Raw genomic sequence first — 20,526 nt, 5'->3', positions numbered from 1 at the left:
TGGAAATGTTTTGAGCAAATCTTTCTCACCCTCCTCTCTGACAGAAGGGCACGAAGAAAAGAAAACTTCAGTGTTCGATGCTTAATCTTAGCCAGATCTAGTTTGAAAGGCCCATTAAGTCGCTTTGAGAGTGTTTCCACCAACCAACATCTCTGCCGAGGGTACAAATGTGTTCAAGACCGTATGAAGCCCGTTCAATGACCACCACGATGCCCCAAAAAATCAATAAATGCAAATAATATATTAAAGGCACACATACCTGTATATGTACGAGTTGACTCAGTGTATATCGTCCTACTGTCAGATTGCCAATGGTCTAAACACTTCAGCTTGAAAGTGATGCAAGACTGAAGATAAGTGGACCCAAATAAATTTTGTTTAAATTAGTAACCTAGGGAATCCACTCGTACCATCACTATTACTTACAGCCCCCTAAGAAAATCTCTTTCAGTTCGCAACCAAAGGCGTGTCCACTATCTTCAGTTGTTCCGAATGTTATCCGACACTGTGCAGCTGTGAACCTTGCTAGAAATGGGGTCCTTTCCTATCTTTCTTAAGGCTTACCATCCTAGTTTTGTTTTTGTTTTCATAGAGGGGCGTCACAAATTTCAAATGACCCTAATATTTCAAATGGTACTGGATGTAATCGCAGGGAATTGTAGGGAGTCGTCATAGCTGCGCCTAAAGGTAGTGTGTGTGTCTGTGTGTGTGTCTGTATATCTCACTCTCTCATATATTTCATATATCTCATTCACACACACACACACACACACCTCTCTCTCTCTCTCTCTCTCTCTCTCTCTCTCTCTCTCTCTCTCTCTCTATATATAAGTAGTAAAGTAAACGTGGACAACTGGGATGAAGTAAGAATTTTACACCCCATTTTATTCATTTATCTACATGAAGCGAAGGAAAAATTAACCATCCATGTAACTAAAGTATGACCCTGACCTATATACGAACTCACGCATGCGCAACAGCTGGCGCAGCAGTGCATTGTCCTGAACTAAGCGGGGAAATTCCCTGCTGAGCATGTTTATACACGTTCCGAAGGTGTACGGGAAATTCCGTGTGAGTCATCACCATCAAACTAGCCTATATAAAGGAGCCCCGTTGTCAGTCCGGCCGGTCGCGGAGTCTAGCTGATGTTGAACACGAAGTTCCTATCGGTGCGAACTTGTTCACCTGATAGATAAAATTTTAGTAATTTCCTCTGAACTTAAAATGTGACGGAAGACCATTACTTCAAATAATATGAGACGTTTCAGATGAATGGTACTGATATCTAAAGTGTTCACTCTTTTATCTCTACGTACAAATGTAGTTCCTAAGTCGTTCTCTATTCTATTCCCACCAACAAAACATTCAATACTCATTTCCCCTCCCCGATCTTTATCAATACTTATGATAATATCACAAGTTGTTCTGTTATCTGTTTTCATAGCATAATATCCAACCAAATCGTCAAATTCATCTCCAGTAGCTAACTTTACACATCTAATGAGAACTGTACCATGTTGAAGTATTTTCATATTATCAGTCATCTGTTGATTTACTGTCTGTAAAGTTAATTCAGCTGCTCATCACCGTCACTTTTAAGACCCAGTTTCTTTAAAGTTGTGTCCCAAAATAATCTAACTGGAACTCCGCTAGCTGTATACGAGCAATAATTCTCCCCCTCGTTTATCCACCTTCTTAGTGTATTATCTGCCTTCATTATTGTATTAAGAGGACTAATTTTAAGGTGAATCGGTATACCAAGAAGTGCAATGTATGGATTCGTAGGAGTAAGCCAACTACGAAAATCTAGCAACTTGTATTTGTTTACATTGCTATCAAAATAAATCACATTCGGAGTTCCTGGTGGTTCAGCAACACCTCCTGCAATTTCACTATCCAATATATCTAAGATGTTACGCGGCACATTATAAGGCATGAATTTCTGACTAGCCGAATCCCATGTCAGAGCAAAAGGAGTAGGATCATTCGAAGCCTTTGTGGCGTCAATTACAGTTTCATCAATGTCTTTAAGTTCGGAAAATTCTACAGCATGTTCGTGGGGTGGCGCCGCGGCATTGGCTAAAACGAAATATTTTTCGCGGTCTTTATAACGAAGGACGTAATCCTTATTATGATTAGCAGCCATCTTAGTATTATTGTTAACTTTAACATCACTCAGATCTTCAAGCTCAAGATTTTGCATACGAATTGTACCTAGACCGAAGCCACTTGGATCAGACATACTCCGTAGGGACCTATATACAGTGAAAATTAAAATAATACCTTGTAATATACAATACACAATCATGGCTTCAGCTATAGGAATGACAGTTCTCGGTGCTGTATTAAATGCAACGGCATTCACAGGAGGAAATATTATCGGACAAAAGCTTTCTGGGAATGGTGACGCTCTTATTGAAGAAAAGGTCCGACATGATAAAGCATTAGAAAAATTTGAACATGATCGCAACGTCTGGTCAGAAAAAAGATTACTACAGGCTGACTGGGAAAGAGAAAATCAAGCAAAGGATGCGCATGCTGCGGCAGAATTAAGAGATACAGATGCAGAAATCCTGGAAGAAGCAGAAGCGGTGCAAAGCAACTCTACGTCAAGTCCAGCGCAAGCGTTAGCGCAATTCTCAGATTATTATCAACCCAGTCCTGAGCAAAAGAAATATGAGATGATCTATATTGCTGGAGGATTGGTCGTGGGATGGTTTATCTTCCGATAGGGTTACACCGGCCCCGCTTTGGGACTACAATAATTCAATACAAAAGCTAATTGGCCAGTTATTGAAATCGATCATGTTCCCATCCTGATCTGTTATCCAGATACGCATTGAATTCATGTAATCTCCCCCTTTTCTCAATGGCATAGAAATTGCTCCGTTTTTAAAATCGTAAGTAACCTTTTCACTTATTTCTCTCGTATCCCGGATGGGAAGTATTTGTAAACAGTTCGATACTTTCCCCTGTATGTATCCTCCGGAGGCACCCGAACCAAATGAAACATAATTTCCAGTAACATCGACTACATCTGAATGAACTATATATTTAGTGACTGTTAAGAAATCCACTTTCTTCGGACTAATAGTACTTTTATAACTGGGTTGTCCTCAGGTTTATCTGAAAAACCAACTACGTTGGCGAAGCTACCTGTGGCATTGAAATAGACTTTAATATCTTTAGCCAAAGTTAGATAAACATGGTTTGTCGGCAGATGTTTTTCAAAATTAATTTTTTGCTTCAACCCGATTGCTTTGTTTAACGTATCGATATTGTAGTTACCTGGACGTATTGATTTAGTCTTCTTCGGTTGGTCACCTTCTTGATATTTTATTACATTATTCGTCGATGTTATGTTATGCCATGAATTATATAGTCCGCACTCTAGCAGTCTTATCTTCGTAAACTGTGTCGTGTCAATGCAAGGGTAAAAATTAACAGTGACTGGTTCACCTGTTTGGCTTTCAATCCAAATGATCATTGTTGTGCGCTGTATATATTACTAAGTATAAATGTTCGATGAATAATATTCCGAAGGTGCCCATTACGAAGTATAAGGTTCTGCAGGAATAATATTTTTCTGTTCAAGGAGATCTTTGGTTGCTACCGCGGCAGCAGTCGCACCGCCTAATTTTGCCAATCGAGTCAAATTTGGACGACTTGGATCGCCAACCTCTATTTTCAGAAATTTGCTGGAGATCATAAGATATCCCATCGCAAGTCCTGCGATTACAATACCATCGTACATTGTGTTTACAACTGTTTTAATATCCATGATTGCTGACTAGTATATAAAATAAAAAATAAAAATAAAAAATATGGGGAGTTAATCCATCTCATACAATGTAGAGGAGCTGGGAACCCTCCCTCCCCCTCCCCCTCCCCTCCCGTCGGAACTGTTCTGGAGGGAGCCGCTACTGGCTCTGTTTTTTCCGCTTTCTGGGGAGGATCTTTCCGATCTGGACTCGATCGATTAACGGGACAGGGGGTATGCCGAGCACGCCCCCAATATAGCCCTAATGCAGTCAATGAAACTCCCACAATTCCTAAAACAAGATAACATTTATTATACCAGCGTGAGCTATCACACTGTTCTTTCATTTTAGGCGGTAGGTCTGCTACCGCATCGCTCCCCCCCTCCCCCTCCCCCTCCATTGCTTTTAGTTTCTTCTCCTTGTTTTTCCTGTTCCATTCCGCTAATCGCCTGCCCGCAGCAACTCTCCCTGGATGCTTCGTCGGTAACGTAATTTTCTCTATGTTGCGCTGTGTCGGTGGTAGAGTCGTTGTTCCGTTTGCGGTGTGGGCTCCGTCGGCGGGGCTTCTGACGGAGCCGTTTGCTGAGTCGGCGAAGTTGAATCCATTTATTTCAGGTACTATATTAAACCCGATTTTTTTAAAATTTAAATGTTTACCCGTAATTAAACCGGTGGAAATTAGAGCAATCAGGGGCCCCCACGTGTACCCTATCCGTCCTGATAATCGTTTTATTTCACTGTTTAGAATAAAATCCTTTTTAAGATCAGTGGCATAGTTATCTCGATCATCGATTGGAACTACCTGACTGATTGCACGGGCTCCTAGATCTATGAAACTTTGAGTGATGGTATCACTTATAAGAGAACTGTATTTCGCTTCGTACATTTTGAAGGCTTTAACCACCGTTTCATCTTTCCATTTTCTACGTCAGCAACTGAAATCTCCTTACCAAAAAATAACTTGCTTTGACCACTTGCGATGACACAGAGTATTTTTTCACGTTTTGTCTCTATATGGATTGAGCGTCCGAAGGCGCCGAAGGCGCCGAAGCCCCTTCGGAATGCGCTGCCATATTTGCCGCTGCCGATGACTTTATTAAATTCTCCATTGTTTGCAGTATGTTATCTATTCTTAGTAAAAAATAAAAAATTCGTTTAAACCTGAATCCGAAATAAAGTATTAACATAGTCTGGAATGTTAGTACCCCTAACAGAACCGTACCGATAGGGATTCCGACAGGGATTCCGGGAAAATTCTCCTCCATTTAAATCTATATGTATATAGAAACACGAATAATGAGTACAGACTTATTCCCAGTTGCTTTTCAATTGAATAAGACGAGCGTACCGACAGTACAGCATGCTGATACCCCCCCCCCCCTTCCAAACGGACGGGGGAATAAAACCTATTCTCATGGACTTAGAAATATATGTAACGCCGACAGATAAATTTACTTTTCATCCACGGGATGTGTTCAAAGATAATGTAATCACTCATCGAACAGCAAAAGAAAGTAATGTCTGGCTGGGCAGCCCAAAGATGAAATACTGGGACCAGCAACTGAATTTCGCTGTATGGTGTAGCACTACTGGTTGTGGTATATCATTCGCCCATCTCTTTGATAAGAAATTTCCGCCCCAAATACGATCATTCTGCCGTTTCCATGTATACTTTACAATACGTCGGATCCTTCACGAAATGGGCGTTGCACTTCCAGACGATACCCCCACCTTCAAAGCGGGCGACAATCCGTACAATCTCGTCCAATATGAACTTCTCTGTACAGAATTTGGAAATATAAGCCCAACGAAGTCCGACTTTCGATATCGAAAAGGTCAAATAAAGGTCTTGGTTATGGATATGAATATTACACTAATCGGGGCCTGTTCGACAGCCAAAAGCGATATACAACGGTCGGGACTTTTTCCTCTCCGCCGACGGAGGCGTTTTCTATACACATACAATTTTTGGAAAGAAAAAACATGTACTGTCCGACAAAGAACGACCGCACTACTATTTCTTCCGAAATGATGGATCGGAGGGACAATACAATAGTTTCATTCCTCTGAAGGGAGACTCTGGATTGACAAAGGCTGGCCTAGCCCGCCTAAACGAAAGCCTTGAAGCCTACGTATATTGCATACTCGGTGCACAAGCAAATATTCGCAGTACCATTGTGGGCGATACTGGCAGTGCACAGCAAGTCCGAAAAGAATTCGGCGTTCTCCTCGAAGATGAAATTCGCAATACTGACAAAGTAATCAGTTATAGGCGATATCAAGACACAATAATGAATACTGGTGTCAAACTTGATATGGCAGTTTCGCCCAATTTACTTCTCTTACCGTCTGAGATGGTCATTCTTTCGGGCCCGGCGATCTCAGGTTATAATAATGAATTGCAATACGCAACAGAATCTATGTCCTTCGGGGTGAACGGTGATATAAACACGGAAGTTCGAGAAAGTGCTGTACACGAGATGGAAGGAGGGGAGGAGGGGGGGGATCCCGTGAAGTGGCAGGACGAGCCCGGAGAGTCACCACCACCTCACAATGACACGACTCGGGGGCCTCCCCTCCCCTCCCCAGAACGGGCAGCATCTGCAGACCCTATTCACGAATATGGTAAAATTGGTTTGTTATCTTTAGCAATATTCATTACTATTGTAGGTACTGGAATAAAGTCACTAACTATATAGTTCATTCAGATGCTGTCGATGTGACTGGGTTTCATCTAACTCGAACCAGTAACTTAAAGAACTAGAAGAGATTCATTAATTTACAGTATATAGATCCAGAGGAAATGTCAATATACGTAACCCCACCATTCAACATGATTATAACTGGACCGACATATTCTGGCAAAACAGAATTTATGTTGGACCTCCTCACCGGTCCGTACTTAAGGAAATTCGAATATGTGATATTCATTTGCCCAACATTCATGAATAATAAAGCGTATAATAGAAGATTCATTTTCACCGATGATAATGTGTTTATATTTCCAGTCGGACTCGATGCAGTGGATGATACATTAACCTACGTGCATAAAGAATGGGCTGGAACGAACACTTTAATAATCCTCGATGACTGCGCCTCGTCCAAAGATATGAAGAAGCGCAGTAACGTTTTAGTCCAACTTGGTTTCAGCGCAAGACATGACGGATTATCTGTCTGGGTTCTGACTCAACAATATACTAGTATTAGTAAACCATTAGGGAAAACATACAGATGTTAGTACTATTTTACACACCGAACAAGATAGACACAAAACTATTATAAAAGAATATGGAATGGAGATGTCAGAACGGGAAGCCGTGGGCCTAATCAAGCAATTGAAAAGTAGGCCATTCAGTAAACTAGTATTTCGTTTACGGAATCCGTACGACATAAAATTATTCGTATAATATAGCAATTATGGAAGCTGAAGCCGAAGGTACTCTTAGAGAATTATATTACAACCCGAAAACTGGTTTTGGAGGTGTACAAAATTGTATGACGCAGCACGGGCCAGCGGACTGAAAGTGACCAAGAAAGAGGTGCAGGAGTGGTTAAAAACTCAGCTAACTTATAATCTACAAAACCGGTACCTCGTTCTCATGCTACGAGCGGCCGTCGCGTTTTTGTAACATCGATAGACTCTCAATGGCAAGCGGATCTCGTGGAATTCCCTCCCCCGTTCGCAAAAGAGAACCGTAACATTCGATACATGCTAACAGTAATCGATGTGCTCAGTAAATACGCATGGGCTAGGCCGATACAGTCAAAAACGGCAGATGATACGTTGCAGGCACTACAAGACGTGATTAAGAAATCCGGGAGAAGACCCGACAAACTTCAGACAGATGAGGGACGGGAATTTACTAATCGAAAAATGCAGGGGTGGTGGAGGAGGTGGGAATTCATTGGTTTCACACCTACAGTGACAAAAAAGCTAGCGTCGTTGAACGTTTTAATCGGACCCTCAAGACGATGATGTGGAAATACTTTACATACAGACAGACACGTGAATGGCTTTCTATTCTGCCCCACCTTCTCGAGAATTACAATAACACCGTTCACGGAAGTATCAAAATGAAACCCAGGGACGTAACAGAGGAGAACGATTGGCAGGCATTTTATACACTATTCGGTCCTGAGTTGGCAGCCGGGGGAGTTAACCCTGAATTCAAGCCGGGAGAACGGGTTCGAATTACAAAATACAAGACCACTTTTAAGAAAGGATATTTACCAAATTGGACAGAGGAGATTTTCGTGGTTTCAAAAGTTGTGTACGCAGCTGGACTAGGAACGCCACCAGTTTACCAAATAAAAGATCTGAATGGAGAGGAAATACTTGGCACTTTCTACTCCGATGAACTTCAGAGCGCACCTTCAGAACGCGACGAGCTGTACAGAGTAGAACGAATTTTGAAGACGAAAAAAATTAGAGGAAAGAAATATTATCTGATAAAATGGAAAGGTTATCCAGAAAGTTTCAATAGTTGGGAGCCAGAGGAAAATGTTATTAGAACTTCGTAAGTTCCTGTCCATGGTACTTGTCAAGTACTACGTAAGTTCCTGTCCATGGTACTTGTCAAGTACTACGTAAGTACTAACGTAAGTATTTACGAAAGTTATTCAATAAGTACCATGGAAAAAGTCTTAATTTCTTGAAAGCCGAAAGTGTCAGTTTACCACCCCACTTCCACCCCCACCTGGCCAAGTATTTATCATGTACTGTCGTAAGTAATGTTCACTTACTGCATCTTTTTCGGCCGTATGTGGATGAGGTGGGGGCCCCTCAGTTCCTCCGGAGGCACATATTAAGTTTGCAAGATCTTCAAAACGACTTCTCATGTTGCCATAGTCCGTTCTTTCGAGTCCCCCTTTTTCAGCTTTATCGATAAGTTCTGGTTGAAGTATAATGTACACAACTGACATGAGCCATAGACAAGTAACTTCAAAGTCCGGTGTTACAGAACCGTAGGGTTTCATAATGTCAAGTGCTCGTAGGTCAAACGAAGCATTATAAGCACACACAGATTCACAAGCGTTAAGAAGTTTGTGTAGGTTCTTTAGTGAGACTCGAGGTTGTTCTAGTTGTTCTTGACCAGGTGGGAAGTACGCTTTTTCAGTTCCTCCTCCTTGAAACCGTCTATTAAAAATCCCTGGCTGCCGCTATCGCGTGAGCTGCCCCATGCAATTCCAAAGTCAAAGCTCGTGGATATTCTACTGGTCCGACTGTCTCAGTATCAATTGTTGGATAAGTATATTCTTGAGAACGAGGGGGGTAAGAGCGTTCCGAATTACCAAACATGGAAGTCTGTAGTCGTGGCAAATTTCTAAGAAAGTCTGTTTGAACTTGTTGTGAATCTCTTCTAGTTCTTCTAAGGCGGTACCGGTGATTTCGTACGACCTGGCTCGAGTCAACACATTCCGCCTGCAATAATCCCAAGGCATATCTTTGAATATGATAATGAAACTGGGTAAATGGTCAAATGCTCTAGAAACAATCTTTTTTTCTTCCCACTCCGTGGAAACGCCCCGGATTCGAGAAAAAGTCAGATGTTGAATTATGGAAGAGTCACAAATAATGTATTGTTCTGAAGGGAGGGCCCCTCCCCCTCCCTCCTCCTCCCAGCCTGACATTGTAAACTAAGCGTATGTTCTATAAACTGGTTCTGAAAATCGGCAATCGAAACGTGGCGCCCATTATAAAAGTCGGCAATGTTGCTGGAAAAACTAGTGTCAAATTCTGGTACGTGATACGGATCCAAATTTATTGCATCGTAACTCTTACCACTTCCAGTTGGTCCATTTATGAATATGTATGACATTTTAGGATACTATATCATAGAAAAAAATTTTTTAAATTATTTTTTATTAAGATATATACGATAAGACAATGACAATCCTTTCTATTTCAACTGCAATAAAAATACTTGAAACCGGAGAAGAGAATATTCAAATCAGTGACGAAGGGAAACTCATATTTGGTGAATCTTTGGTAGATCCTTTCATATACGTAGACAGTGAGCTAGAAGTGGTTTTCCCCATCGGACCTAAGTACGGTTCTAGAGATCCAGCTACATGCGATGGGGTGTGTGTCCGTTGGCAACCGAGTCTTCAAAAGTTTACTGATTTAATAATATTCCGTACCCTAGGTGAAAGTTTCGATGCATCTACTGCTAAAAGTTATGCTCTAAGCCTGGCCGCTCACTCCAAGAATAATTCCTGCGGATTTTACAATCCATCTAAAGTGTATCAGAAGCGAGGGAGCGGGGCGCAGCCGGGCATGAGGTATTTTAAATTTCAGTTTAAAAGAGGGAGAGGGAGAGGGGCTCACGATTTCGCTACATGTATTGATATGGTTCAAGAAATTGACTGTGCTTTTAAAACAGTGAGCCCATTGCCAGTCCGAGAAAATCCTGCTATTGTACCTCGTAATATCAGGAAAGGTAGTAAGATAGAATTCTTAGCATTTAAACCGCGCTTAAGTAAGCGTGCTCTTTCTTTCACTGTTGAGAGATTAATATTTTGTGCTGCGCCTAATAAACCAGAAATTCAAGATGCGGAAGAAATAGTCGACTTAGAAAGATTAGGCGAGATATATAAACAAATAAATGCTGCCAAAAATATTATAGTGGATTTTGATGACCTATCATAGAATAATTATTTTTTCATTTTAAAAAATTTTTAGGATAGTATATATCATAAAGATTATTATGGCCCGTCGATTACATACAGCATTCAAGGGAGCAGTTTTACGAAAAGAATTTCCTGAAGTCAAGCGAGTCAAGGATATCGGGGAGCTGGTGGATATTGAAGGTATGGTCCATTCGGAACGAAAGATGTACTCTGTTTATACCGAAATGGAAGTCAAATTATCGGATCCGAAACTGGTAATACACAAATTCGTATATTGCCTGTTAAATTAAAAGATACATACACAAAAGATGTAAGAGGATCGGGATCGGATGTGGGGCAACAATTAATAGATCGCTACGATCGTATGCTTGATACAATTGAAAATGTTGAGGGTTCTGGTCTCGTTCTCGAGGAGATACTTAATTTTGAAGTAATTCTAGTAGAAGTTTTACTCGGGGCTGGCCCGGGGGCTGGCGCAGTCCAACTTCCCGGATGGTTAAAAAATAAACATTGTGTTAGCGATCTTATTCTACCGGTGGGGGCTGAGAACTGTTTTCAATACGCCATCGTAGCAAGTTTAAAGTTGACCGACCCCGAGTTTCGTGAAAAGAAATGTGGTCAGGTAAGGAGAAAATGGAATACGTACGCCCCATTTATGGCTGACTACTGTTGGGAGGGAATACCCACGCCCACGCCCGCCGATATGACTGTATTCAGGCGCTTCGAGCAGCAAAATCCGAGCGTCAAACTTCAAGTATTTCAGATCTACGAGAATGATCCCGATCCGTCCGGCATAAATGTGTTATATAGTAGCTGTAGCGGAGCCCCTGACGGAACCGTTCCGATAGGGGAAGGCGGAGCCCGTTCCGAAGGTGATAGGAATCAAATAGCAAATATCTTACTGATAGTTGGCGAAGCCCGAAGGTGCCACTTCATACCAATTACTGCGTTAAATCGCCTTCGTAATTCTCGTACTAATCGAAAGAATGAGCGCAGAAGGAAGTGTATTTGCCTGGTTTGTAAAAGAGGTTTTAAGTCAACAGAAGAATTAGAAATACATCAGGTGTACTGTGGAACAGACGACGCCCAGCCAGTTTTTCCTAAGGAAGTGTGTCAATTCGAAGGACATCGGAAGAAGGTCCCCGCCCCCTACGTCGTCTATGCAGATACTGAGGCAATTATTGAGAAGGGGACCGGCCGGCACATTCCAATTTGTCTTTCGTATGTTATGGTGGAACGGGGGTGGGGGCGGGGATCTTCGGAACGAGGCCCGGGCCGGCCCACCGTTTATGGTAAAAGAACATTCACAGGTCTCTCCTGTGTTACAGAATTTCTAAAGGATATGAAAGAACGGGCCGAGTATTATTCTAAATCGTATTATTGGAAATAATACCGATGAGGGATCCTTCTAATTACCGGCGCGACGGATGTGATCCAGTCTGTATTGCATGTGGAGTGCCGGCAGGATACCGAGTAGTGAAGGAGGAGGCGACCTTCTATTGCGAAGGATGCCGGCCGTCGAGAACCATTCCTATCTACTTTCACAACCTCAAGGGATACGATGGTTCTTTTATTTTGAAAAAGTTACATGAAATAGATGAGGGTCCCGGACAAGAGCCAAATTTAATAGCTAAGACGAGCAATGGTGGAATTATGGGTCTCTCGAAAACATTTATTTTTAGTGGCTCAATTGTTGTCGATGGGAAGAGGGAGATAAAGAGACGTTTATTTCTATAAAGTTTATGGACAGTGCTCAGTTGATGATGGGGTCATTGGCGAAGTTGGCAACGACTGTGCCGGACCACGGATGGACGGCGGTGCCACTTTCGTACCCGGACATTCAAAGGGCGAAAGGTTTCTTCCCCTACGAATATTTAGACTCGGTTGACAGACTGGGAGAGAACCAGCTCCCGGAGAGGGGGGAATTTTATAGCGAATTGACGGAAGAGGGGATTTCAGAGTCTGATTACGAACATGCATTAAGAGTATGGGACGAAGTTGGATGTAAGACGATTCGTGATTATATGGAATTCTATTGTGAGACGGATGTTCTCCTTCTTGCTAATATATTCGAAAATTTTCGCGACACATGTTTAGAAGCATATAAGTTAGATCCGGCCCATTACATGTCAGCGCCTGGCTTGACATGGGATGCTATGTTACTTTACACGGGTAATAAGTTTGGGCTCATTCAAGATGCTGAGCAGATGACTTTCGTACAACGGGGAATTCGAGGCGGCATCAGCCAGTGTAATATTCATTATTTACAGACAAATCATCCTGCTTACGCTGGCCCCGCCGGCGGGAATTACGATCCGGAGAAACCGGTGACCGAAATAAAATATCTCGATGCAAACAATCTCTACGGCTGGGCAATGAGTCAGGCAATGCCTACGGGCGGACTTCATTGGATGACGATGGAAGAGTGGGAGGAATGGGAAGAAGGGGCCCGAGGCGGAGCCGGTGGAGCTGGCGGAGCGTGGGGACCTGGCACCACCTTTCCACCAAGTTTTCTAGAAGTAGACTTAGAATACCCCCCCGAATTACATGAAGAACACAGCGATTTGCCATTAGCGCCGCATCACTATGAATTTCCGAGGCAGGGCGGTCGACTGATTACAAGTGTGATGGATAGAGAGTCCTATGTCTTACACTACAAGTTGCTGGAATTCTATCTTCGGATGGGAATGAGATTGAAAAAGATTTATCGGGTGCTTGCTTTCGATGAAGCTCCATGTCTCGCGAAATATATTGACTTTAACACTAAAATGAGGGCAAAGGGGAGGACAGATTTCGAAAAGAATTTCTATAAGCTGATGAATAATGCAATGTTCGGTAAGACAATAGAAGATGTTCGAAAGTACAGAGACTTTAAATTTGTTTCGGACTGGAACGGCACGGATAGTGGACGTAAAAAGATTCAGAAGTATAATCCAAAGATGAAACATATAACTTTCATAACTTCCGAAGAGGATGGCGATTCCTGCGACAGTGCCCTACTGGAACTGAAAACGGATGAGCATAGATATGTAAAACCAGTTTTCATCGGCGCCGCAGTACTGGAACTTTCTAAGCTGCTTATGTATGAGACGCATTACAATTACTTTCGGGTCAAGTTCCCTGGAATACGATTAGCCTACATGGATACTGACAGTTTTGTTTACAGTGTGCCAATACCCTCCCCGGACCCGGACGTAACTTTCAATGATATAGTTCGGGAAGATGTGGAAAAGAATGGTGAGAAGTCTATATATGATACTAGTGGGATGAGTGGGCCCAACTTTCCGAAGATTAATAAAAAAGTGATAGGTAAATTTAAAGATGAGTTGAATGGTGAACCTATTCTTGATTTTGTCGGCATACGCTCGAAAGTGTATGCTTTTCGAACTCCAACTTCGGAGACGAAAAAAAATAAAGGGGTGAAAGATGTTTGTGTTAGAAAACATTTGAACTTTGAAGATTATAAAGATCTATTTGAAACTGGGAAGGAGCCGGAGCCGGCACAGTTTGTACAGTTTGTACGGAAAAAGGCTGGAGAAATCCGTAGTGAAAAGCGTAGTAAAATCATGATGGCGCCAATGATATCAAACGTGTGCAGTTATATAATCCAGACACGGGCGAATGGCTGGCAGAAACATGGCCGATAGGACGGGGTTTAAAATTGTAAAGACTTTAATCTACTATTTCAATAGAGACCAGGGCATCACTGATAACATAAATGTGAGCAAATATATTTTCATCGCGAGTGTCATCGCCAATCTTAATTAAGGTGTTTTTCTTCAAAATTTCAAGTTGAATTCCGTCCTTTGTGTTCATTACTTTAAACCATTTCCATGAAATTCAATATCTTTAAAGCTACGCAGATCGATAAACAGACAGAATTTATTCTTCAAATAATCGCCTCATCTATATCAATTTCACACCAATCTTTATCTTCAGCAAAATACCGTCGCACCTCTCGCCAAAATTGTCTTGGTATCATCTTCTGAGCGTACACTTTATTTGCAATGCCTTCAATCATTACAGACACAGATTCAATGGAGGGGTTAAAGAAAAATTCACTGTTCAGTTCTGCATTATACTGATATTTAGTGAAGAGTATTGCGATACCTCTAATGCTACGTCGTGGTACATTTATATTTTCATTGATAACCGTGTCCGATTCTTTGAATGGGATTGTTCTAAAATAATGTATATGCTCGTAAAGGTAACTTTTTCCACCGTTGTAATAACCAGCAGTTGACCTCGCGAGATCGAGGTCAGAAATTGTCTCGTATTCCATTTGAATGTTTTTTAATTTATAATTGTTTGTAATAATATTATTTTACTGGAAAGTAATTTGAGATGGGTGCACAGCGTAATTTCCCATTCAATATGACTCCCTAACGCTTTTGGATATGCAACTCCATGGCCTGTTATGAGGGGGTGAGTGAGACGAATAGCATATTTTGTTTTATATGCGTCGAAAAGTAACTTATCGCCCACGACGGCGGCATCTGCATCGGTCGCACCGCTTCTTAATTTCTTAGATTTTCGTTCTGAATTCCATACAGTGTCATGTTCGATCTCTCCTTTTTATGTTTGAAGAGATCACGATAACATTCAATAAGGTTATATTTATTCAAATCGAAAAGTGTCTGACCCTCAAATGTGAGTTTCATACGCTCCACCAAATTGTTTGCAACATTTTGTACTACTGGTTATATTCATCTCCCGTTACTTCGAGATCAAAAACCAGGTCGAAAGTATCTGGAACTAAGAGTACTCCGCTTTCTAACTTCGGACATCGTATGATAAGTGTCTGGCCTGGATCTGCCTCACTTGGATTATGAGCAATCACATGATGAGTTCTTTCTGACTTCGTTCCATTCGGTATTCGGTTGGTGAAAGTCGGTGATAATGTTCTATCGTACCCCATTTTTCGTGTAATGTATATAGTAGAAGAAAAAAAAGAAAATAAATCACATCTTACATTTCACTTCGTGTATATAATGACTTAGAAGAAAAAAATCACATCTTTACATAAATATTTCCGTCTGCCTGAAAGATAAATCGATTGCCTGTGTCGCGAATCAATCGAAGAACCCAATATTCTTGGAGATGATGAGCCTCCTGGTCATCCTCAGTATCCTGGAATACAGCTATGAATTCTAGTCGCTTAAAGAAGTTAGTCTTTTGACATTCCTTCACGAAAGCTAAAATGTTATGATATAGATTATCATCTTTGAGTCGGACACCTGGATTTGCTCGAAGGATATGTCGATTTACCGCCGGAGTTTGCACCATTCCAATTCGACAGAGAAACCAAACAGGTCTTTATTTTTAGAAAGAAACTTTGCAATATTCTTTTCACCAAACATGTTGATGCCGTAGGGAGTGTCATATATTAATACATAATTTTATTTATAATGACTAATGTTAAACCAGTTAAAAATATCCATAGCTGTTCTCCAACAAATCCAACCACCGATCCTGCTGTTTTTAATAGAAAACTGACGAGGGAGCCGATTAAACCTGGTATTGCAGCAGCACTTTTTGCGGCCAATGTTTTTAACCATTCGCCAAATTGCTTTACAATTTCTTTCGCTTTTGTATATACTTTGGGCGGACCTGAACCTCCTGTGTTTGCTCCTGCTCCCGCTCCTCCTCCTCCTCCTCTAGTCACAGCTAGGGCAATTGTTGATATTGTCATTCCAAGGGCAGTCAGTATTGCAGCGATTGTAATACCATTTCGTTTAAATAATTCTGTCAGCTTCAGCCTGAGTGACAATTCTGGATCGGAAATTACATCACGAAGAGACCTAGTCGTAGCCAGACTTTCACGTGCCTCACTGATCTTACCATGTTCGTATTCAATTCGATTGTCAACTTTAGCTTCTCTTGTTATGAGTTCAGCTAGTAGTTTCTTGGCTTTTTCTTTTCTTGGGTGTGATCTTCAGGAATTTCCTTTAACTGTTTTTCAACTTCTCTTTTCTCATAGCCTTATTTTAACTTTTTCGTTGTTAAGGTCGCTAATACCCATATTCGCAATCTTAATTCATCATTAAGAGCTTATATTCTGGGTTTAGATTGTTCCATTGTTCGATTTTATTTTCAAAAGCTTGTATTTTATCTGCATTACCAGAAGCATCTTGCCGTAACTCTGTCAGTTCATCTTTGTATATACCCATGTCTTCTGGCGTCATCTTCTCAGCCGGTATTTTATCATTTTTCACATCTTCAGAATACAATGTACGACTCATATTCGGGCTCACTATATTTATATACTTTGTTTACAAATTCAGAACCTCCTTTTAAACTTTTTAATGTGGATTTCTCTAAAAATCTACTTCCTTTATCTGTTGTAACTCTGATTTTTTTATAATACAGATCATTACCAATAATATCAGCATTCATAATCAATTCGTCTCGTGCATACTTATCAGTAATATTATATTTGTCTAAGAGTTGTTCAGCCATATCTTGTGTAAGTTCTCTTCTCTGTCCAATCAAACGATCAACCTGTGGGCTAGCCAGGGAAGGATCAGCTTCTGCAATGGTATTATCATCTTCTATAAATGATGTTTCAGCAGTAGCGTCATCATCATCGTCATTTACATTTGCAACATCGAAATCCTGGATTGGTATATCTTCTCCTCCTTCTGCCATATTGTCTTTCTATATTACTACAATTATTTTTATCATCCCTTACATATACAGTAAAAAATGCACATCTCAGTTGTTGAAAGCGTTGAACAATTGGCCGACTATATCGAAAGAACTAGCGCTGCATATCGTCGCAGTTATAAATTAATGGGTCGAATTGATATGGCTCTCAATATTACTAAGGGAATTCTTGTAAGCTCTGCTGTAATAGCAGCAATTCCAACAGTTCCGGTACTGTTAGCCTTAACTCCTATACCAGGTGTTGTTATTGATGTGATACAAGGGAAAACTGGTGTAGCAAAGAGACGAGAGAAATATAAACATTATTATGTTCAATATAAACAGCTGCTTACACAAATACAAGAAAAAGGCGCAACCCTTCGGAACGAGGAGGCTCCGGGGTCAGAACTTATTCAGGACATATTTCATCAGGCGCTAGAAATTCAAAAACAAGAAGGATTTAGTCCACCTCTGGAAGATATTTAAGACATTATGGATTGAATGGATATGAAATTTAGTTCGCACCGATAGGAACTTCGTGTTCAACATCAGCTAGACTCCGCGACCGGCCGGACTGACAACGGGCTCCTTTATATAGGCTAGTTTGATGGTGATGACTCACACGGAATTTCCCGTACACCTTCGGAACGTGTATAAACATGCTCAGCAGGGAATTTCCCCGCTTAGTTCAGGACAATGCACTGCTGCGCCAGCTGTTGCGCATGCGTGAGTTCGTATATAGGTCAGGGTCACACTTTAGTTACATGGATGGTAAATTTTCCTTCGCTTCATGTAGATAAATGAATAAAATGGGGTGTAAAATTCTTACTTAATCCCAGTTGTCCACGTTTACTTTACTATATATATATATATATATGGCAGGCGATCCCCAGTTGACTGTGCAACGGATTAATGAATGAAAAAACGTTGAAAAGAAGCATGCTTACACTCTGGTTATTTCGTCTGGACTTGTATTTTCATTTCATTTCATTACTCTCTTTAGATGTACCTGAAGAAGCTCTAGCAATATAGAGCGAAGCGTCGTACGCTAGAAATACATCTAAGTCTAGACGAAATAACCAGAGTGTCAGCGTGTAGTTTCATTTTCCCCATTTTTACCGTTTTCAGAGAAATTGACATCTCACGATAGTGATATATCTTGGATTAATATCTTTCTGAAAAGAAGAAAAGAAGTAACAAGTAGGAGAAGTTCTTCGCCAATATCTCATAAAATCACACACCACAAACCTGATGGCAAAAGTAGAAACCGCGCGACGGATGAAGCAAGACGCCAGGAGAAGGCGTCGAGAGAAAGGGGAAGGCGATCATCTTCGTTTGTACTTAACCTTGAAATGACCGACAGGGGTTTGCTTATACGTAAGAGAAAATCGGGAGATATTTACGACCAAGGGCTGCTCGCAACAACAACCATGACGTCAGCGAACCATAATGCAGGTAACACTCAGGGACGGTCATCACAAATGGGCAAACCCCCGCTGCGTCCTCTACAGTATCCCCCAGCGGATGAAATCCAAGAAGAAAGGAAACCTGCATCTTCACTGCCATCACCAACGACGGTTTTTGATGTTCAAAGAACAACCACGGGCTTCCCAGCGCCACTGGACAAGAGTTTGGAAGTACCAACAGTGCAATCTCCGATGCTTGGCGAATTCACAGGTGAACCCGAGGAAAGTGACGTGTCGGGATCGGGAGACCATGAGAAAAAAATTAAGAAGCTTGGCGGCCAAGATGGAAATCCCGGTATTGCTGGCGATTCAGATTTCGACTACACAGGTCCAACCACGCAACAGACAATGTTAATAGACAGAATGACTACCGAGTCAGACTCGAGTTCTCTGACCGAGACAGGGAATATCGAGGAAGACGTTTATTCCGGATCGGGCTCTGGAATGACATCAGGATTGCCAGACGACAGTGGCAAAAAGAAATCCAAAAGCAACAAAGGACGTCTTCTAGTTGATGACAAAGATGACTATTCGACTGGCTTTCCAAATTTAGCAACCCGTGAAGAAGTCAAAAAGCTTCTTATGCTCTGTGCTTCGAGAGGAAGCAGATACCCAGCAGTTACCGGGCATTCTCCTGTGAATGTATCTACTGCAGGTAACTAAATCATCATATCTACACATCGACGTTCATTGGCCGCTGTTTGAATAAATCGGGGTAAAATATCGTGTGTGTGTGCGTGAGAGAGAGAGAGAGAGAGAGAGAGAGAGAGAGAGAGAGAGGGGGGGAGGGGGGAGAATGTTGTGGTAATATAAGTTAACATACCGCATAATTATTTGAGTGAGGAGGTGAAAATTATCTGACGTGTAATAGTGGCTGGTATTTCCGATAAACAACTCCGGAACGGAAAGGAAAGCCTTCAGTATCCTCAGGTCGGTTCAGTCCCCCCACATTTGAAAAATTAAGTCTTCAGTCGCTTCATTATTCCGTTAAAGACGTATGTCGAAATAGAGAAAATTATCTTATTTCTTTAAATTTATTCCAAATCACTTGAAACCCGTTTACTTATTCCAGAAATCGTCAGATTTGGTCTTGATCTGAAAGTCGACAGATGCAACGGTGAACCGATTCGGTTCCATCCCGATTTAAAGGACCAATTCTCTGAATTGTTTATTACACTGGAGCTTCATTTTGTTCAGCTGGTGAGTATAAACTTGATTTCCCCCCAAAGTGAAAGGTTGCCAACTTTGAATATATGTGTGCAGTAGAGAAATTAAGTGTGATCGATCACTCGTAAGCTTACAGGTGAGGGAACTGTATTTTTAAAGACGTACTATAATGGCAATGGTTGTCGCATGTCATTTCGAGTTTTTCCGTTTACCACGTTCAGTTTTAAACATTTGTTTACTTTTTTTTTCAGATTAATAGAGTGATCAGGCGCACAAAATTGTACGATGCCTATCTTGACTACACCGTGCTTGGTTTCCGACCTGGCAGCATCGTCGTCGAGTCGGTTATGTCTCTTTATACGCACTATAACTTAACCACCAATACAGTGAAGAGCATTTTACAGAAAGCTATAGAAGCAAATAGTGATGAAGGATTTTACATCGATACAGAGGCAATGCAAATATCAGGTAATCGACGCCTTACAGTATTGTTAATTCCATTCCAGACTGCAGCTTTCTGAATTCCACGCACACCTTCACCCTAGACTTGCTCCAAGTCTGTTGGCATATTAGATATCAAAACAGAATAAATTTAGGAAGTGAGCTTCAGCAGACTGTCACAATATATTAGTAGGTTGTTGCGTAGATCGTGGAGTGAACGCCTTGGCCCACAGCCAGTAACTCTGCTGCCAAGAAAAAGCAAGGCGGCTGGAGGCCAGTCTGGCCCTCAGTCCTCTGTCTCTCTCTGTCTCTCTCTGTCTCTCTATCTGTCTGTCTGTTTGTTTGTCTGTCTGTCTGTCTGTCTGTCAAACATGTGTCAAGTAAAATGACAGAGGAGACAATTAATGGCCGACAAC

At 41.4% G+C, this 20,526-nt stretch overlaps 1 protein-coding gene across 2 annotated transcripts in view; it reads left to right on the top strand.

The window, feature by feature from the left end:
• The first annotated feature begins 18,168 nt into the window (after positions 1-18,168).
• The window catches only part of LOC139116918 (uncharacterized), a 65,744-nt gene continuing 63,386 nt past the window's right edge, over positions 18,169-20,526 (top strand). For both annotated transcript variants that reach the window (XM_070679645.1, XM_070679644.1), the window contains exons 1-3: positions 18,169-19,157; positions 19,575-19,702; positions 19,921-20,137. In XM_070679645.1, coding sequence (XP_070535746.1) covers positions 18,389-19,157; positions 19,575-19,702; positions 19,921-20,137 — 1,114 coding nt within the window. In that variant the 5' untranslated portion in view covers positions 18,169-18,388. The remainder of the gene's footprint in view (positions 19,158-19,574; positions 19,703-19,920; positions 20,138-20,526) is intronic.

This window comes from Ptychodera flava, chromosome 18 (assembly GCF_041260155.1).
Source record: "Ptychodera flava strain L36383 chromosome 18, AS_Pfla_20210202, whole genome shotgun sequence".
Lineage (NCBI taxonomy): Eukaryota > Metazoa > Hemichordata > Enteropneusta > Ptychoderidae > Ptychodera > Ptychodera flava.
Note: the sequence above shows the minus strand (reverse complement) of the source record. Positions and strands in the feature narration are given on the sequence as shown.